Genomic DNA, 22,406 nt, shown 5'->3' on the forward strand with positions numbered 1-22,406 from the left:
GAAAACATACTATAATACGCTATTCACAAACTACGTACACAGTTACACCTATGCCTGTCCTATATTGTATGTGCGGAAATCTCAGCCCTGATTGCCGAGTCTCTGTCAAAAGTTCGGAGTCTCTACCAGCCGTAAAATATGGTTGTAAGTTACATGCTGTAACCATACAGTTTTAAATTTCAAATGAGGGTTCGAAACATGTAAGTTACACTTTTGTTTTAAATTTATACTGGGTGTTTGTGAATATTGAAAAGTAGTAAACTAACTCCAAAGTGCACACTTACTAAAAATTGTTAGTTACCTTGGTGAATTCGGCAACCTGAGCTTAGCATTTTTGTGCGTGTTGCAATACGCTTTTATTACACCTCAACGAGGTAAAAGACACATTTAGCATGACTTGTAAATACATACAGGCAGCTTTTTTTCCCAAAATGAACATGATGGAGGTATAAACCAACTCACCTTCAATATCATGCTGGTAAATGTGTCACTGCAGGAGCATAATCTCAGCTGATCTGATGTTATCATTTGCCATGAATGTAGAGCAAATGGTGTATGCTGGCTCTCTCTGTAAACAGAAATTGGCATATGCAGCTGACACATGGAGCACCCGGGCTGCATTCCCAGGTCAGAGCATATGTTAAGCTCCCTAGCAAGTTAGGAAGTAAAGGCCCAGATTTACTAACAGTTCACAAAATGCAGCACCTGAACGGTGCATCTTGTGTTCAAATATCTACATAAGTTACCCAATGTCGCCTAATAACATAATCTCAGTTTTTTTGCATAGACTAGTTATAAATCTAGTTTTGAATTGTATAGCATCAAAAATATAGGCTGAGGAACCCTATCGAACAATAAACCACATCTTATCCGGACAAGCTACATAAAGGACAAAAGTTTTTTATTTGTTTTTTTACAGTTGTTTGTTAAAGTGTGGAGTTAACCCTTGTGGGTTTCGGATTGCTTCACACTGCATTATGATTTACAGTAGTGCACATAATATAATGACAGAAGCTGTTTACAATTAAGGTTCAGAGGGCAATTTATATTACATCACTTCATTTACATTACATCACTTCATTTCTCTAACATTTTGATTCCATGTACTCAAAATTATCTTTATTTACACATTCTAGGCATAAACATACATTGTATTATATATATATATATTTACAGTTACATAAGGTCTTACATTGACATTAAAATTTCTCTTATTAATAGAACCATCAATTTTCATTAACACAATAACATTTTGGATGTCTTTTCATTTAGAGTAAAGCTTTTCAGTAAAAAAGTGCATCACTAACTTCATATTAGGGACACTGTCATCTTGAAATATAGTGAGTAGCTTTAGACAGATTAAGAAACAAGCAATAGGACTCAACCATCTAGCAATTTGCTTTTTAGGAGGTTGTGAGTACTTTTCTTTGAAAAATTGGGAAGGAGGTTGCACTTTTGGTGTATGCTGAAATGGCATTCCAGGTTCTGAGTGTGTGTCCTGAGAAGGATCTGGATAAGGTAGTTCCTTTTTTCATGTGTAGTGTAAAGTAGGAGTTTAATTCTGCTTCTTGGAAATGTTGATTCTACTAGGACTTTGTGTATCTTATATGAACATTTTGAGGTATTAAGATGGATGACTTCTTTAGCAAAACAAACTGTTTGAATGAGCAAATGGCTTTGTAAATGAGCTGGTTAAGTACTGGTAGTGCAGGAGAGATTTGCTCAGATTTGTTGTGTTGGCTATGAATTGCGCTGCTGCATGCAAAACAGCTTTTTATTGGGTGTAAGGTGATTTTTTTTTGTTACGGCTGTAAGGAGGGATCATTTGCAGTGTAAACAGGAGATGCCTAAAGCTTTGACTAAGGAGTAGGAAAAAAAAGATCTATTGCTTTTTCTTTATTTCTTCTAGGTAAAATTTTGATGCTATCGCTTGAATGTCATTTTTGAAATATAGGTTGGAATTGAGTGGAAAGCACAGGGATTTTGCAGAGGTAGCCATTTTGGATGTAAAATTTACTTATTTTAAAACTTTTGCCAATGTATGCACAGAGGTTTTAGTTTGACTTGTGATAAGGAAACATTCTATTTTTGTGGCATTTAATTTGAGTGTTTGCTCCATCAAATACTGGATATTAACAAACTGTGAATTAGGATCTTTGGCTGTGGTTTATCTGCATAATTGTGGAAGGGGCTCAACATATAGGTTGAAGAGTGTAATTGAGAAGAAGCTCTCTGAGGAACACCACATGAATGGTGCCAGAGAAAGATTTTCCAAATTATACACAAAAGGACTTTTTCAAGAGGTAGAATTTGAATCATTTAAAAACATTTTCACATAATTCCACATCATTTCCAAATGGTTTATCGCGGTCTACAGTACTGAAAGTTGATTAAAAAGGAATAGGCAAGCAGTAATGTTTTTGATGTTTCTAAGTGTATTTTTAATGATCTGTAGAAAGGCAGTTTCTGTGCTATGCCCAGGTCTAAAACGAGAATGGTAAGTTCCAAGTAAGCCATTATCCTGAATGTGGTCCTTAAGTAGTGAGACAACACATTTTTTCAGTAAAGCTTGCCAATGCAGGTGGGGTTTTCTAAGAACACTTTGATACGTTCTGTTTTTAAAACAATCAGGACTAGGCCATTTTGGGGAAGAAATTTGTAAGAAGGAGCAAATGTGGGAACAAGGTTTGGAATAGCTCTTTGGTGAAAAATATGGGACCTGGTCATCAGTGAACCCTGAGGTAATCATATCAGCTATGATAGTAACAAGTGTGCCTTAGTGAGAAATTGCTCCAACAGGTTAATGTTTGGTTATATTCTTGTAGTGTGTGAATTAATCTCTGATTTTATTGATCCTGTCAAAGAAAAAAGTATCTAAAATTGTGGCACTTAATTGAACAGGCACCTGTGGTGCTAATATTTGCATTTTCTAGTTGGTAATCTCAAAAAGGGGTTTTGGATCTGTTTTTAGACCATTTATTTGTTAGTTACGGCAAAGGACTTTGGCTGCCAGCACAGAGTCTCCCTATACTCGTCTTTTCCCTTTTATGTGTTTCAGAGAATTGGCTAGAGTGGAATCTTTGACTGCTCTTTTTGCTATTCCCAGTTTTCTTCTATCTCCACTGCGATTGTTGCAGAATCATTGTGAGGATTTACCTTTGTTAGCAGGGCTCTGGAGGTGGGCAGTGTCCTTTCTGATTACCCTAAGAGATAAGTTGTAGGCCTGGAAGTGGGCTTGTGTGTCATATGATGAGAGTAAAGAACTCTTCCAACTATATTTAGGCTTTTGTTGGCCTTTATTGCCTTTATAGCACATCTCAAAATGTTAAAGGGGAATAGGGATTGGTCAGAGCAATGATAATGGCCTCTCTAGTGAATGAATCCTACTTTTCTTGTAGAGGCAAATTGGATTCTTTTACTTTAACTGTCTAAGTTAGGAATGTATGGAACATATACAACTGTCTACTATATACTCAGTGGCCCATTTACAAATACAGTTGCAAATTTTGACATGACCAGGCTACATCACCTCAGCATTAGAATTTATGGATTTCTTGCATAAAACCTCAGTGGCTAACTCTGAATTAATTTGCATTAATGTTCCATGGCACTAGTTCTGCAAATAGGAAAAGGGTTTAACACAAACACAGTTGAGCCTTTTTTTATATACATGAGAGATCAATATATTGGCTAGTGTTTGCATGTGCTAGAATGTTAACGAATTATAGAATGTTTTTTCTTTCCTTTTTCATGAAAGAAATTTTTTTCATAGCATATTTTTATGTCTTATATAAATGGTGAATAATGGCACATTTGTCCATACATTTAGAATCACTTATGCTTTGGTCTTTCTTGAGCAAGATAGATGTGCCATTATCAATAAGAAAAGCTTTGAAAAATGTTTGTAAATATCAAAAACATTTGACTACATTGATGTTCACCAAATCTACACATTTGCTAGAAACATATGAGAATATTTTATGCCTATTTTTCATAATTTACACAAATGCAGTTGACACTTTTGCATGTAAATATTTACTTGACCCATGAATAAATGTTATGTTCAGTGTGTAATAATTTAGATTTTTTCTATTCAAACATAATACCAGTGAAACGTTTAGTCAGTCGATCTCAAGGGGAGCAATGTAGATAGAAATTGTCTTCTCAATTAAGAAATGGAATGTCACACCAAATCTAACTCTTACACTTGGAATCAGTGAAAAAGTTTATGTCAGAAATAGAAACAAACATATTTTGGATTTTTTTCTTGCATTTACAGTTTAATAAAAGGAGCAAACCCCCTACTTTTCAACGAAATACTCTTATATATTGATGTTCTTGCAGAATGGATTTCGAATATTTCATCTGGTGCCCAGCGTTTTCTACTATATTTTCGTCAGAAGAGGGCTGTATTTAGATAGAGGTAAAGTGCATTTTTTAATAAATTGCGATACATTTGGTACATTAAGCAGGTTACCAGTGTGGATTTAATGTGAAACCAGTCTAAATTGGGCAGGCTAGCAGCGAGATAAGATCCATGCAAAATTGCCCCACATCATGAGCCCGATTCTCAAACTGCATTTTGCTGCACTTAAAGAAGTATTACAGTAGTACTACTTACTACAAAATGCAATTCAAAAACCTCTGACCGGAGACCTCCGCTTCTGCCTCTCCTATCTCTTTTGTGCAGAGACCTCTGCCACGGTTGCGGAGATCTCCCCACATGTAGGTATACTTTTTGGTAGTAAATGTGGGACAGACTAGCTGGAAAATAAGGAAAACTTACTACTGAACGGGAAAGATTTATGGAAGTGTAAGGAAGGGTTTGGAGGTACATGGTAATACAAAAGTCTTAAAGGCGTGAAAACAGTTGTATATGTAGTCCAGCCCAGCCTTGGAATACGTCAAGGACAAAACATGGCCAACAACTGGCACTGCAAAACACTCCCATAGAAAACAACACTTTTCCATAGGAGTGCTCAATTTCCATGGCAGAGGTATCCACTCCAGTAACACACGACTGCAAAGTTGGAAGACCTTTGTGAATTGGGACCCGTGCATCTGTGAAACTTTGTATTTAAGAACAAGTGACTTGAGATGAGCATTGAACATTAAGTTTTTAAAAAATTTCCACATTTCTTTTTACATTTTTACATTATTCTATATATAACCAAATTCAACAGTTTCATTCAACGAATACAATAGTTTTTATTAGCCAGGAGGAATAGTATCTCTGAGAAAAACAGCTCAATTTTCTACCTTGATATTGTCAAAGGGTGAAATGTGGACATATTTACAATAAATAAGCTTGTTGGTGTAAATATTATATGGTCCCAATCTTAATATTAGCAGCATGGTCGCCTAATACCCTTTATGTTAAATTAAAAAAGAAATACACTGAACTTGAGTGGGCACCTCAATTGTTAGAAAGAGCGACCTATCTGCATCTGGCATTGTTCCTGTATCCTTTTTAAGTTTCTTAAAGTGGTGGAGCATTGACATTTTCTTGCGCCTTCCTGTTCCTTGTAGGTAAAGAATCGTAGATACATGCTCCTCACTGAGAAAGTAAAAGAATCATGAAATGGTTAAATTTTAGTATATATATTTGTTAAACTTTTCAGGTGCCTTTTACCCACGAGGTAGTGGCACAAATTACCCTGGATACAAAATGTAAATAGGTAAAATAACAAACCTGTCTGTTTATCTGTCTGTTTATTACAAACGTATTTACATTTATTGTGTGCTTTTAACAGTCCCAGAATATGCAAGTAAGCATGCAGAGGACAGCAGTATCTAAGGGAAAACAGGGATCAATATCTAAAGGAAAACAAGGATCAATCACTAAAATGCCAGTGTACACGCAAACGATAAGTAGCATTTGATGCTGAGGATCTCCTATAGTTGAATCCTTGTTGCACCTCTAACACCTCAATAATTTACTATTTGCTGAAGCAGGTTGGAGGAAAAGTAGGCAGAGGAAACTACAGAAGGAATCCAGGGAGCTTAAATCCCAGTTTACTTTCATTTCCTCTGCTGCTTTTATGACCCATAAGACCACAGGCAGAAAGGATAGTGTCAGGCGTACCAATGAGCAATCCAGGGATCTCTCTGGCTACCCCCAATAGAAATCCATTGTCAATTTTAAGAAAGCCTTCTTTGGGGTTTTATCTGGGTAAATATTTTGAAGAGTATACATATGCCCCTATTTCTCATCAGACTTTGGCAGTAGTGCATGCAATAAATACACAGTCAGTCAGATGTCCAACTGTCTACGGTCTCCTGAGTCACATAGTTAAGGTCAGCTTGCATCATCCTTGAATTTCGGGTGAGACATGAATGTATTGTGTAAAGAATGCATGAAAGTATTTCAAAAAGAATGTTGCAGCTAATGTTCTTTCTCATTTTTCCTGATTCAAAGTACTGGGCCCAGTGGTAGACCCAATGTTCATTCCTCTTAAGCCAGATTATGGGACCTCGAGGACTGGTCTCAAATGTTTGGGCAATATTGAAACTATCGCTGCTAAGGGGGCCAAGTGCTAAATTAGATTTATTAGGTTTGCTTGAGGACTCCAGTCAAACCAGATAAGACCACTAGATAAGATGTTCCAAAAATTTACAGTTTGAACAAATGATAGTGGTAGGAGTAGGTCACGGAGTTCAAGTCACTCGGAAGCCATTGATTTATGACTTGAAGCTCAGTGGGATGGTGGAGAACCCATAAGCATTTTTGTGTAAGGTTGGTCTGAATCAGCACCCACAAAGAAAGATTAAAGGGTACCTATAAGCTTTGATTCCTTTACCACTTTAATGTAGTAGACAAACTGTTCACTGTATTGCATTTGTAGTGTGGCGGAAGTAAATCGTTCATCCTGCGCATTGGTAAAAAAAAAAAAGAATTTCAGAAAGCAGGAAAAGAGCTTCCCTCATGTCCTGATTATTTTTCTTTTTTTTTTACTGTGACGCACAGCAAGCTGATTTCACAGTGACAATAGTGAAAGCAGACGGCACCTTTGGGCATGGTCTGCTTTCACCTTCTTCGGTGCTCAGGAGCATAACTCTGTCTCCAAACATTGATTTATGTGGGAGACATGCCACCGGAAAGTAGACAATGTGGGTCCCTAGTGGATCCCTGCTTGGGGATCACCACAGAACTGTAATCCCAAAAGAGGGATCCAACCACTAGCACCATGGATACTTTGGGAGTAGGAAGTGAGTTCTCCCCCTGCAAAAAAAAAAGAACATCAATCAAAAGTGTGGAAATGCTAGGTGATAGGAATTTTGTGTTCCCTACAGATCCCTGAAGGGAAATGCATGATTTTATCCAAAGTTTTAGTTTTGCATGGCATTTTGGGTATTGAATATCATGGATCCATGCAAGTCACACCACCTTGGACTCTCTTGGGTGTCAGAAATGTCTAGGTTTAATAGGATTCCCTGTGTGGCGGCTGAGCCCAGGCCAAAATACAGCAGCTACCCACAGCACAAAAATGCTTACATTTTTTAATCGTGAAACTGTGGTGTTTTCACATTGTGTTTTAGGGATTATCATGTTGGCCATAGCCACACAAGCCATTATCGGTTTCATTGGGAGAAGTGTAGGAATGCTGAGTAGCAGAAACTGCAGATTCTGGACTCTCAATCACAAAAGTGAGAGGAAAATGTGTGATTCTAGCCAAAGGTTGAGGTTTGTGGGACATTCTGGGTAAGAAACATTGTGGCATCCGCACGTTACACCACCCAGGACTCTCATAGGTGTCTATTTTTCAGAGCTGTCTGTGTTTGTAAGTTTACCTGGGTCGCAGCTGAGCCAAGGACCATATACTGCAGTTATCTACATTGCCTGAATGGGTCAACTGGCATGACAAATATTTTTATGTCTGCATACTGAGTATTGGAACCTTTGGGGATACAGGCGATAGGCTCGGCCATATAAGTGGGATACTGTTTTTGTATCAGGAGAAGTATGGGAATACCGAATAGTACAACATTTGTTATTATCGATTTATTTCTCTCCATTGTTGGATTCTAGTGTGCAAGAAAGTACACATTTAGCAAAATGCCCTTTGACTACATTATAGTATTGGTAACTCCACATTTAGAGTTGTACAAATAACTACTATTACTAAACTCAGTATCTTTGGCACATTGGATAAATGCATAGGGAGGCAAAGCTATACGTATGAATGTTGGCTCCCTAGAAAAGCTCTGAAGTATTCCACCTGATACTGATTGTATACTGCTTAAATTCCAGTGCCCAGTGGGGGAAAGCCATGAATGGGGTTTGTGGAGTGGACTCGGAGTACGGTATTCCTGGAGGCTTACATAGCCGTTGCCTCTACAGTTGTCGGGTGATTGTCCATAATGGCCTGTGACATGGGCCTACTCTGTAGACTCTATTGCTGTTCCCTGTGCCCACACAGATGACCCGCCCTTACAGGTGTGTTCCCGTCTATCTCGCAGGAGGTGCTGGTGCTACCTTCCCAGCAAGACTCCTCCTGCAATTAACACAGGGACTGAAGTAAGCCATGGGACAAGTGAAAGCTGATGCAGCACATTAACATCAGGTGATACCTCATTTGGATGTGCCTTACAGGAGAATGCAGACAGGCCTCGGTGCATGCTCCTACTGTAATCGAACCCGGTGGAGGAACGTCAGAATGTGCCCGACATCTTGGATTGGGGAGCATTCAGGAAGAATTAACTAGGCCCCTGCCACATGATTACATGGGATAGATGATTGTCCTCTAGTTTACAGCCCAGAGACCTGTCCATTTCTGCAAAGATCTGCTGCCCCCCTGCTGGACTGCTCATAAACTATGCATGGCTGCAGTGTTCTTACGTTTTGATGGTTCTGCTTGGTACCTTTTGGGGTCAGGCCTGAACAATGTGATGCTCCCTTATGTTCCTCCATTGATAAGTGAACCAACTGATCCTGGTAGGCAGGGCTAGCGGATGCACGCCGGAGTTGTTTAGACATCAGCTTCTCACAGAGTGATCAATGTCCAGTTCTGAACCCTCCAGGCAGTTACTATTCTCTGAAGCTGTTGCTCTCAGTAAGCCACCCAATAAAGCCATGAACATGTCTGCAACAGTGAAATTAGACTCTACTATGACAGAACTTAAAACTATATGATCATCCAATACGATAGAAGAGCATTCAACAACCAACACCAACAGTGAATCGAGATTGCTAGAGGGGCACATTGTTGGAATGCAGTAATGAATAGATATCATAGAGAAGCATGTAGAAGTCTTGGAGACTAAACTGGAAACCCCACCTGATTGGAGCCTGGACCTGAGGAACGCTCAAAAGAAGCTTACAGCCTTGGAAGATGATTTCCACAGGCACAATGTCTGATTTTTCAGGGTGTCGGATGATGAGGATAACAGGACATAATCTGTTTCCTTTCCTCATTTCTCTATAAGCAGCTTTTAATATGAAACACATATTATACGGAAGAAAATCCTGGTCCTACTGGACCTTCTCACAAAGTAGAATCTTTGGTATGATCTTTTGGATTCAGTTATGATAGTCACACAAAACGGCAAAACCAATTAATTTTATAATCCGAATGAACAGGAGCAGTGGCTGGAGAGTCTGTGGCAGAACCTTAGTGCGATGGACGTGGGCCCAGCCATTTGAGAAATGTGCAACTCAGAATCGCATGAACAAGATCTACCGGGCAGATGCAGGAACCAAGACTGGGATAATAAGAGCAATAATCCGCAGCAACCTACAGAAAGAGCCAAATCCCATACTCCACTCAAAGTTTAATTAAGATGCCTTTTTAGATTTTCCACAAGGCTTTTTTCCACTCCATTTAAGCTACAACACCCCTACTAGTTGGCATGCTATGGTTCTGGATTACTGAAATTGCCCATTTGGGACAGTACAAAGGATGTATGCATATTCAGCGACAGATGCTACTCACCCATCTTAAAGTTCTTTTTTCCATCTTTTTGTCCCTCTCAACCTACCAGTGATACATCACACTTATTTTAGTGATGTTTTGTCGACTGCACACAGCTCATTAGCACTGTCTAATCTTAAAGGCAGAGGGGGAAAGTTACTGTAGAGCCACTGCCATTTGGTTTTGGCTTGCCTCCTAACAGTCCAATCGACTACATGTTGCTCTTCTGTGTATAATGATGCAACATCAAAATAAATGCCTTGCTGTCTGGTCCTTTAATGTCAATGGGCTCACCAAAATGTTATCCTACCTGGAGTCCAAAACAACAGATGTTGCTCTGCTTTAGGAGATGCACCTCTCTCACTCTGAGTCGGCAAAACTGAAATGGAACTGGGTAGGGAAATTGACAGCCTTCCCTAGTCCGGTGAACTTCATACCACATTCATCCTCCCCAGCCAGGACAAATGGTGTGGTTATATAAGTGCATAAATGGCTTAAAATCCGAGTGCTGAGAACATGGCTTGATGATGAGGGACGATATGTTTTCGCCCATATGAAACTTTACAATCACACTTTAATAGTTGGCTTTGTTTATGCCCCTATTAGTGCAAAGAGACCCTGGTTATCCAAGCTGGGCAGATAATTGACCGTGTTTGGTTCTAATAAGTTGATCGTTGATGGAGCTTGGAAACGGGTCCTTGATCCCATAATTGATAAGACCGGCTGCCCTGACACACACAAAGACAATGATAGGGGAGTTATGCAGAACATTATGGTGGATCATTCAGTGCTCTATTCCTGGTATCTGCTTCATCCGACAGAGAAAAAAATTACACTCTCTGTCATTACCGCATGGAACAGAATATAGGACTGATTTTTTCATTGCTAAACAGCACCAGCTTCCCAATGGTGCAATTCTGAGTGATATCAGTGGGTGGTACATCAGATCATGCACCTGTCTCTTTCAAATTAGATCTTCAATTGATATACACCAAAGCATGCAACTGGTGAATGCACACATTGAAACTCTGCTACCCTGCAGAAAAACAGTAGCTAATAGCTATGTTTCATGAATATAGAGAACTCAATGGCCCCTCCACAAACCCGCCACAGTTTTTGTGGGCAACCGGGAAATCATATATGAGAGACATGCTCATGAGAGACCCCAACATAGCTCGGAAGAGGAGGAAAGCATCAACAGGACTTATAAACGGCGATCGAGGACCTCCACACCAGGTATCATTCGCATCCCAATACATATTTTCTCCGAATTCTCACCAAGACAAATTTAGAACTCAACACCATTTTCGTACTGACTGCTCAAAAAGTATTAAAGGACAAGCATATAAACTTGGCAGAAAACTGATAGGCTCTTAGCACTGCAGCTGAAACAAAGAGAGGCTCAGTCAGCTATAACAGCCATTAAAAGCTTAAATGGTGAGGTCCTGTCACATCCCCTGGCTATCGTGAATGCATTCCAATCCTTTTATTACATCCTATATATGTGTGAAATACCAACAAATACAACAAAGAAAGATCTATTTATGTCATTCATCAAGATTCCAACCCATCCCCCACAACACAGTGACGATTTTGATCAAGATATCCCAGAAGAAGAAATTACAGTAGCAATAAAGTCAAAGTTGACAGACAAGCACCAGGGAAAGACAGCTTCCTGCTTGAATTCGATCAAAACACCCTGGCTCTTAAGGTGCCACTTCTCGCTAGAGTATTTCGTGAGGCGCAGGAGACAGGTTTCTTGCTTTCAGAATTCAACAAAACCTCCATATCCCTTATTCCCAAACCAGGAAAGATGTGCTTTTGTGTGCTAGCTACAGGTCGATTTCTTTGATGAATTGTGACATGAAAATTCTAGTTAAGGTTTTAGCTACAAGACTGGGTAAACTGATACACTCGATAATACTTGAGAATCAGTTTGGGTTTGTGGCCCACCGCTCTTCTTGCAACCACATGCGGACTCTTGCCCCCTTACTCTGGCAAACAAGGCACGATCTGGATGCAAAAGTTCTGTTGTCCTTTGAAGCTGAAAGATGTTTGACTGAGTGAAATGGACTTCCCTGTTTCGAACCATGGAACGCTTTGGCATAGGACTGTAGTTTACTCATGGGTAAATTACTATATAGACATTTAACAATGCAGATTAAATGGAATGGCTTTCTATCAGATACGGTCCCAATTGGTAGGGGAACCAGACAAGAGTGTCCCCTATCACCTCTGCTCTTCCTTCTGACTCTGGAACCTTTGGCTATCACCATCCAGCTTTCCTAGGGGATTTCAGACAGTAATACACCTGCAGGAGAGGCCAAATTAATGTCATATGCTGATGATATCTTACTGACAAAAACTGATCCTATGCTTTTCATAATGGCATTGATGCAGATCATTAATAAGTTCTCATACTTTTCATGTAACAAAATAAATTGGACTAAAAGGTGAGGTAATGCCAATGACGCCCTCAACAACTAAGAGTGCCCTGGGTACACTACTGGCAGCGTGGTTACCTTGTAAACTAAGCTATCTAAGAATGCTGGGCAGCCAGAACCTTGCCTACATGGTTAAATGCAAAACGGAGGAAACAAATTAAAACTGAATGGGATGCTCTGGAGCTCTCAGTATGGGGCAGAATGCAGACTGTGAGGATTGTGATAGCACCACGTTTCAATTATTTATTTAGCATGTAACATTTTCAGATACCACTGTCACTACTACAGAAAATCAATGTCAAATTTTGGAAATTTGTCAGAGGTTAAACTCAACTTACCTCAGAGAAATTGTACGCAAATGCCACCTTTCGGTGCTCTCTGATGGCCTTACTTGAGCTCCTGCCACAGAGCCATTCATATGTTTCAAGCAGTATAACACATCAACCCTCAGAAAGAGATACCAATATAGGCTCAGATTGAGCAAGAACTGTAGGGGGGTGTTAGGGGACCTCAGCTTCTGTATGGAGGGCCTAAAGCATCTGCAGACCCCTCAAATCTGATTTTGACTGGCAATACTAAGATTTGGACGGTTTGGACTTCTCAACCCAATATTATAGGAGAACACAGTGTTTTATATGCAAAGACCCCCCCCATCTGACACAATTCGACACTTTTGATTGACCATCCTACCATTCCTATGGTGAGACCGGGCTAAAGCAGGGATAATGACTTTGGGACAGTTGGTTGAAGATAGCTTTCTTAAGCTCCATACCACCCAATCTTGTGAGTTCCATCTACCTCATAGTAAATTCTTGCGATATCTGCAAATGCAGCATTGTCTACAAGCCCTGCTAGGCAAACAACAGTAGGGGTGCTTCTCTACCTGTCGTCTTTACACTCCTATTTGGAGAAGTGGGGATAATATAAGAAGTTGATATCAGGATTGTACACTCTCTTGTTTGGGAAACTGTTCTCCAAACAAAAGGAACATCTCTTGCAAGGTAGATGGCAAACAAGACTGCAGGTACAATTTACTGAAGGATACTGGTCAAATCTCCTAAGAACGAAAGTTAGCAGGTTTCGGTAAGCATGTAATAAATTCAGGTTTGTTTAAGATCCCGCAAGACCAGCATTGGACACCTTACTGGCAAATATATTTCCTCCCACGGGTAATAATAACACAAAATGTCATACAGCTATAAATAATTGGCACCAGGTCTAATGTTTAAATAAAATCTTTACTGAGACCTTGAGGCAATTAAGAAGTTTCACTTGTGAAACCTGGTGATGATGTGAGGTCAGGTTTGTACAAGCACCAAGAAAGTCCTCAGGGTGTTCCAATCAAGCTTGAAGATAGTGTTGCATAAAATGTTGGATGCAAGGAAGAGATGAATTTGACGACAGCCAAAATAGTACTGCCGAGCTAGTGAACTATTTACCATGTACTTTAGCATACTTAATTTGACAACTTACCTTAGGTCTGGATATTTGCTGACTAATTGCTTTAGATGTGCTTTCATGCTTTCTTCTTCCTTGATACCGACTACTTCAGAAATAAGAGGAATGGCAGGACAAAGCCAGTCGGATTCGGAGCCCTGGTAAAAATATAAATCACAAATGCGCATTCAGTAAGTACAAGGATGTCTTAAATAAAACATCTTGTTCTAATTCTACGTAATTCAATCTGCTTCTTAATTCAGTACACTTTAAAACATGGCATTTCAAAAATATTTTTATTTAACCATTAAAATCATTCAATGCTATTGGTTTGTAATCTATACATAAGATTAGAAATATTCCTTTTACATTATTTATATCTATTTGTGAAGTCTTCATGAAGTGAATAGTTATTGTTCTGCTAAAATTCTCCAAAAACGGGGTCGTTCCGGGTTTGTCAAAGGGAGGGCTCACTTTTGATGTTTCATGTAGTATGTAAATTGTACAGCGAGACACGTTTTTTTTCTGAACAGTTTACAATAGGTTTTATATGGAAAAAAAAGTGCAGAGAAAAAAACATGGGGGCATACCATCAAGGGCCGGCGTTAACATTATCGCCGCTTTCGGGCGAAAAGTGGCAATAATGTTAACGCCCTATCAGCATGGACACGCTAACGCGTGAATCCATGCCTTAGCGCCCATAATCTTATCGCCTCGCATCGCTAACGAGATGCGAGGTAGGCGTTCCTGTGTGAACTACAGCGATATTAATCGCTAACAGGCGTTCTCCCTATCATCAGTCAAATCGCTAACCGGCCTAGCGACAGTAAAACTAGCGCTAACCGGCTACATCGCCGGTTTCTAACACCTACTAATTTTCTGTGTTAGCCATGTGTATCATGGGAGGTGGACTGTTATGCTAAGTCCACATCTCCCTATCAGCAATGTTTTTCTCTAGAGCAGGTTTTCATCGCAGGTAAACCAGAGATATTAACGCCTATCGCCGCTATTTCCAGGATTTCTATCGCCTCTGCGATGTGCGTTGCTGATAGTGCGCTAACTGGGTGATAGAATCCGGCGATAGGCGGTGTTAGGATTTTGCACGATACACACGGCTAGTGATAATTATCGCTGGCCGTTGATGATATGCCCCCTCGAAGTTCCGAATTTTGCAGCATGGGACATAGAAAAGCATTTGTATTTAGTATTCAGTGAAGCCGAACTCTGATGCTATCTCTCTTTCCGACCTGTAGCGCTCAGAATGGGGAGGCACAATCTCTCTAGGGAAAAGGTAAGGCGCAGTACCCCTCTTTCAACAGGTTGATGTTTTTCTCTCAATGTAGTAAAGATGACCTTCGAATGATGAAAATGCTGTCTTCTGAATGCAAGATTTCTGACAAATATTTCTGGTGGGAGTTTTTTTCATACTAATGTAATATTAATGTAAATAAATGTGTGAAATCAATATTTACTGTTGCTTTAATTTGCCAAAAATCTAAACTAGTTAATTTTTTCTCTTGGAAAAGTGGTGCTTTTGCGCTACAAGGAAGACACAATTCCACTGGTAAGATAAGAGCTGGGACTGATGCAGGAAGCTACAGGGGTCATTATGTTAGCTGCTTACATGCAAAGATTTCATTAATTGTTGTGCAAATTGCATGATGCATGACAACGCTGATCCTCTTTCATGCAAACTAAGTTTGGTTCACTTTGAATTAGTCCTTCAGAAATGCGAGTAGACTCTAGCAGGAGAGAACCTGCTGAAGGATAAAACCTTGGTGAATGCTCCCTCTTACAATAGCTTACTTAATTGTTAACCTTACCACCTGCTAGTTGGGAATTCATTCACCTCACCCAGCAGCACTTGGTAAAGCAAGCTTTCACACGTTGATCTTCACAGTAATGTTGGAGGCTGGAGGAGATAGTGGGCAGACACCTTCCAGGGGACAGGTGCCTTTCAGACACTGCTAGTTCACTTCTGGTACGCTACCCTCTGCAATGGATGAGGGAGTTGCAGTGATGGTGGTTTGCAGTAAAATAGTTGAGTTTAAAATGTCATTATACAATAAATCATGGTATATGTTAGAAATGAGGGTCTCTAGTTGGCAGTGGTGTGCACCCTGTCCAAGTAGGGACCCTTCCTTCTAGTCAGGGTATGGGAGTTACGCACCCAAGATAACCCCTGCTTACCGCTTGGTAGCTTGACACGAGCAGTCAAGCTAACCCCACAAGCAATCTGTAAAGTATATGTACATAACACACACAGTAACACAGGGAAATCACTACAAATTGGCTCCACACCAGTTTAGAAAAATAAGCAATCTTTATCTAAACCAAACAAGACCAAAATGACAAAAATCCAACATACATAAATCAAAATACAACTTAAAAAAGTTTTTAACAATTATGTCCATAGAACTCTAAGGATGCATTGATTTTACCTTTGATGCATGGAAATCCAAGACGAAAAAAAGTGGCAAAAGCGGAAAGATTCAGAAAACACAGGGATGCGTTGGTTCTTGAATCCCACGGGAATAGAGGCATCAATTCTGCTGCACCCAATAGAAGTGTTGCATCGATTCCTTACTGCGAGGAGAAGTGATGCGTCGATTTCAGGAGGCGACTCCTTTCGGTGGGGCGATGCATTGGAAACTTGGCACACAGGTGCGATGTGTGAGAAAATCCAGGCGCTGACGGTTCGATGTGGCAGTAAAACAGACGCTACGTCGATTTCCACAGCTGCAGACAGGTAATGCATCAGTTCCTTCAGCTGCACAGCAGGGTCTGGGTTAAAGTCAGAGCGGGGGTCTCGGTGCGTGGGACACTCGATGCTCTGGACTCAGGCTGTAGCAGTTCTTCGTGCCGCAATCAGGCACTGCTTCGATTTTTCAGCCACACTGCGGCGATGCATTGGTTTTTCAACCACACAGCAAGCTTGCGCGGGAAAAACAATGCCGGAATTGTGATGCATGGATTTTTAAGTCTTGAAGCAGCAGAACCACCTCCAAGGGCCCAGAACAGGAATGAGCAGGTCAGAACTTCCTGCAGTGGAGTTCGGAGATGCTCCAGAGTGAATCTTTGATGGCCGTGAGACTTCCAACAGGAGGCAAGCACACACTAGCCCTTGGAGAATCTTGGAAAAAGCAGGATACAAGAAAGCAAAGTCCTGATGTTTCACTGCTCACAGACAGAAGCAGCAACTGCAGTTGAACCCAGCCAAGCAACAGACAGCAAAAGGACAGTACTCCTCCTGACTACTCTTCAGCTCTTCTTCTTGGCAGATTCCTCAGTCCATAAGTTTTCTAAAGATGTGGGGTTATAGGTCCAATATTTATACCCCTTTTGGCCTTTGAAGTAGGCATACTTCAAAGGAAAGTCTTTGGTGTCCACAAGATCTTGCCTTGCCCTGTCGTGGCTCCAGACACACTACAGATGGGCGGAGACAGCATGTCAGAGGCCAGGCACAACCCTATTTAGGTGTCAGTGAAAACTCCTCCCACCATTCTAGCTCAGGAAGGTCCATCCGCCTGGTGATGTGCAATCAGGATATGCATAGCACACCTAGGCTCCCTTTGCGTGAATGTCTAGAGTGCAGGCCCAAACAACCCAGCTGTCAGCCTGAACCAGGCATTGATTCCACAGGTAGGCAGTGATACAGAATGGCAAAGCAAGAAAATAAGTAGCCCTTCTGGTGAATGCTCACCAGTATACTGGATGCACAGCGTAAATTGTAGAATCAACACTTCACAATATTGTTGAGACAAAAAGAAGACAATTCATTCCATTGGTTTATGCGAAAAATGTAATAACCAAAGAACCTTGAAATCAGATCATTATCACCATCTGATTACAAAGAGTGAAAACAAATAAACGAAGTTCCAACAATGATATACAAAGAACTCAATTCATTAATAGTTCTCAATAACATATCTAATACATGTTACAACTAGATTACCCAGCCCAGCCCAATGCATTTCGGGATTTTATTCATCCCTTCTTCAGGGGCCACTGCAAGAAAAAAAAATTAAACACACAATGTTTGAATGTTCAGTATTGCAATGAAAAATTGTAACAACACAATTAGCGCCCAGTCAAGGCAAAATGGAAAATGAACACCTGAATGTGTGTTACGCACGGCAATGAAGAAAAATCATAAGGAAAAAAAACAGGCTTGTGCAAGACTGTTCGAAGGAAGATTGTGATCAGAATGGGTATAGCGTGATTGTGAAGAATAAAACTGAAGTGAACACAGAACAAAAGAAAATTGTGGTGTGAATGAATATAGCGTGATCATAAAGAATTGAATTGGAGTGAACAGGAAACACAGAGTCTTCACCAAGCAGTACAAAAAAGTGAAACATGGTATTGCTTGCAAGACCCTTATTGTGAATCCACTACGAGAATCATGGATACCAATATGACTGCCATGCAGATAGTAGAACTGCAAGTGTTCTTGATGGAACCTCACTGTGAGCTGTGGCAACAGAAAGCCACTGTCTGCTGAAATCTAAGGTGACGGGGGAGGGTGTCTGAACTGTGCAGTAAATAACAAAATGCCCACTGTCATATCTCTAAAGCCTTCAATTGATTGTTGTAACATGGTAAAAAATATGGCATTTACCTAAAAAAATACTAGCGTGGTAAATCCGTCTTCTGTTTCTAAATTTGAACAAAAATAAGCCACTCTAGCTTGAGACCTGTTGAAAACATCATATAGTACAACTCATTAGCACCCAAACAATGCCAAAAAACGATAAAACCAATGGGAAACCCCAAGTGACTGCTTACCACAATTACTGTCACTGTTGAGCCTAGAGTGAACTTCACTAAAGTTTGCTCCATCACGCTGTTAGCCACCAAGCGTCTCAGCCCGACAAGAAGAACCATAAAACCTTACTCAAAGTCCCTTACATATGTACGTGTAATTCATATGCTGTGGCACCACTGTGTCAAATAACGAGAGGCCACTACTCACCAGAAAGTTTGTTAAAGCGCCACCATTAGAATCACGAATCTGCCGAATACCGTGGTACCCGCTGCGAAGAGTAGACACGATTCGTGTGAACACATTTAAAGGTGCAAAGAATACCCGCGACAGTAATTGACGTACCCACGTTTGTAAACACTGAAGAAAGACTATAACCAAACCCTTAGGCGCCATCTTGAACTGGTGAAAACAAAACCAGTTGCAGGCTTGTGAATGCCAAACCGTGATCAAAAGCTGATTGAAGGTGGGGAGAACGGGGGTTCTCTTAAGAAATGCAACAAAAGGGAGGAAACCACGCACTATCCTTTCGATTAAAGCGAATCATAGCAGCGATGACTATTATACCCACCGCAATAAACACAGAAAAAAGACTGAAGCGAGCCTGAAGGCCATATTGACTAATGAAACTGGACAAGTTGTTGCAAGAACACTCCGACTGAATGACCGCAAAGTAAGTCAAGCAGAATTGCGTTCCTGAAAAGAGGGTGGCATGGTGTAACGTGAAAAGAGTACAAAAGTGCAATGTGACAGATACTGCAGAAAAATATAGAATGAACCAAACGACACGCGCTATTAAATAAAGTAAAAGAAACAAGGAATGAGAAAATAATACGATTGCCATGCGTAAACCATATATAAACAATCTACGGTAGTAACGTGACAACAAGCTGGTGAATAGATACAATGTGAAAAAAACGAACCCCATCAAAGAAAGCACAACATTTCCAATTTATCATTAAGACCACTTGGCATCATCTTCTAAAGCAATTTGATCCACCACACTTCCCGTTGTGAAAGTAGCCTAGCATTATCACAACCTGTTTTGCAAGAAATATTTCAAGAATGGTAAATCTCAATAGCGCAATTGTATGCTTGTGTTCTAGCCAGTTTGATACAAAATGAGATTTGATACTCTGTGTGCGTATTGTGCTCTTATGTTCTGATATGCGCACCTTTATTTTACGTGTTGTTTTACCAACATATAAAAGGCCACACGGACATTTGATGGTGTAAACTATGTAACCAGAATTGCAATCTCCTTTATACCTCAATGTAATGGGAGCCGGGTCTGGTGGCTCAGTGGACTAATGCGTTTGCTGCAGGGGCCTGTGTTCGACCTCATGGTCACAGGTTCAAATCCCAGCGGGTCAACTCAGCCTTTCATCCATCTGAGGTCGATAAAAGGAGTACCATTGAGTTGGGTAACAATAAACATCTGTTATTCAGCGCCAAGATACCTGTAGTGGTGAACGTGCGCTTTACAAATACACGTTTTATGTTATGTTTCCCTGTATGTGGGTGATTGATGGTATTACCAATGATTACGTTGTTACAATTGACGCAGTTATGACACTTGCGCATCCCAGAGTACTCATCTTGGTTAAGTTCACATGTTTGAGACAACATTTCTTTAATGTTTCTGCAACGCGTGTAAGTGAACAATGGTTCTTGTGCAAATAGTCAGTTGAAATCAGGTTCATGTTTGAGTAATTCCCATCTTGATTTAATGATTCTTTTAATAGTAGATGTTTTGGTTGAGAATTTAGAAACAAAGAAGTCGGTTTTGAATGATCTTAGGTCTAGACACGAGTAAATCCTCAAGTTTCAATTGCTGTGTTTTCACCAGTGCTTCTGCCAATGTAGTTTGAGGATAACCTCGCTGTTTGAACTTGTTACATTATTCACCTAAAATGGATCCCAGCTCTTTCTCATTAGACACTATTCTCTTGAATCTAAGCATTTGTGAAAATGGCAAATTTTGTAATAATCAGGGAGGATGAAAGCTGGAATAATAACAATAACAAGTTGTGTCTGTCCGTCGGTTTTGTATACACATAGTTTGCAGTTTGTTATTAGCCTTTGTGACTGATACATCCAAAAATGATAAACTCTTAGCACTGATGTTGTGAGTAAATTTAATACGAGCATTCTTTAAATTCAATTCTCTGATTTTAAGTTCCAGTTGGTCTTCCGAACTATTCCATATTAGGAAAATATCATCAATAAATCTAGTGTAGAAAACCAGATTTGAACTCCATGAATCGTCTGAAAAGACATAATCGAATTCAAACTTAGACATGAAGGTGTTCGCGTACGCTGGAGCACCAGAAAAACCGATGGAAGTTCCACTTATCTGGAGGTAGAAATCATCCATCCATTGTAGATAACTGTGTTGTAAGCTGAACATCAATAATTTCAAAATGAAGATTTTTTTGACACCTAGTTCTGGTAGTTGCAACAACGCCCACTCGCATGCTTCTATACCCTCCTTCAAGTGTATCGAGGTGTACAATGCAGTTACGTCAGTAGAACATAAAATCCATGAAGAAGAACACTGGTCACCAACTGCGTTGAGAAGTTGTAAAAAATGTGTGGTATCTTTGATGTAGCTTTTCCCCGACTGTACAAACTTCTGCAAAAAATGATCGACAAATTGACCCGCGGGTGCGAAGATGGAATCACAACCCGGAACTATCGGTCGGAATGGAGGATTCTGAAGATTGTTTTGCACCTTAGGGAGCATGTAGAGCTTTGGTCCCTTGGGAGGAGCCACACTCAGAAACTTCCGTGTGTTAGTAGAGATCCATTGCATGTTCTCAGCATGATCAAGAATTTTGTTTAAAGTGTCCATAACCATGAGTGTAGTCCTGATCCAACCTGATGTAGGTCTCAGAATCTTGAAGGTGTTGGTATAGACTCTGTTCATAGAATGTGGTATCCATAATAACCAGGGCACCACCCTTGTCAACCATTTGAAATGTGAGTCTAAGATCCTTAGCTAGTTGTTTTATTACATTCATCTCATGTTTCTTGAAATTAGTTTTGACTACTAGCCGAAGATTCAACTTAGCAAAGTCATTGCGAATTAGTGTCTCGAAGGAGTCAAGCAATTTATGCAACACAGGCACCATATATGTGCTCTTGGGCTTGAAGGTCCTCAACTCAGAGTCTTGTTCACTACTGGAGGGATCCGAAGATTCCAATGTAGGTACTATATTTGTAAAAAAGTGCTTTAAGCGCAAATTTCTCATGAATTTGAATGTAGACACTTCGAGTTCCAGGGCATTAGTGTGATACACAGGAACAAAGGAAGTACCTTTGTTCAGCACCTGTTGTTGTGCCAGCGACAACTCTACTGTAGAGATGTTTATGTGGCTGTGGGTTGATGTGGCAGCGAAACACATGCAGCGTTGATTTCCACAGACAGATGATGCATCGGTTCCTTCAGCCGCACAGCAGGGTCTGCATTGAAGTCAGAGCGGGGGTCCTGGACGTGGACACTTGATGCTCTGGACTTGGACTGTGGTAGTTCTTCGGGCCGCGAACAGGCCCTGCATCAATCTTTCTGCTGCACTGCAGCAATGCATTGCTTTTTCAACTGCACAGCAAGCATGCATGGGAAAAACAGCACCGGAATTGTGATGCATGGATTTTTAAGTCTTGAAGCAACAGATCCACCTCCAAGGGCCCAGAACAGAAATTGGCAGGTCAGAACTTCCTGCAGTGGAGTTCAAAGATGCTGCAGATTAAGTCTTTGATGGTTGTAAGACTTCCAACAGGAGGCAAGCACACACTAGCCCTTGGAGAACCTTGGAAAAGCAGGATACAAGAGAGCAAAGTCATGAT

The 22,406-nt window shown here is 40.4% G+C and overlaps 1 protein-coding gene across 5 annotated transcripts in view; it reads right to left on the reverse strand.

The window, feature by feature from the left end:
- Positions 1 to 884: 884 nt before the first annotated feature.
- Positions 885 to 22,406, reverse strand: part of EXOC3L4 (exocyst complex component 3 like 4) — a 486,275-nt gene continuing 464,753 nt past the window's right edge. For all 5 annotated transcript variants that reach the window (XM_085626317.1, XM_085626315.1, XM_085626318.1 and 2 more), the window contains 2 exons: positions 13,829 to 13,950; positions 885 to 5,557 (listed from right to left, as the gene is read on the reverse strand). In XM_085626317.1, the coding sequence (XP_085482443.1) occupies positions 5,377 to 5,557; positions 13,829 to 13,950 (303 nt within the window). In that variant the 3' untranslated portion in view covers positions 885 to 5,376. The remainder of the gene's footprint in view (positions 5,558 to 13,828; positions 13,951 to 22,406) is intronic.

The sequence above is a fragment of the Triturus cristatus genome, chromosome 9 (genome assembly GCF_964204655.1).
Source record: "Triturus cristatus chromosome 9, aTriCri1.1, whole genome shotgun sequence".
NCBI classification, from domain to species: Eukaryota; Metazoa; Chordata; class Amphibia; order Caudata; family Salamandridae; genus Triturus; species Triturus cristatus.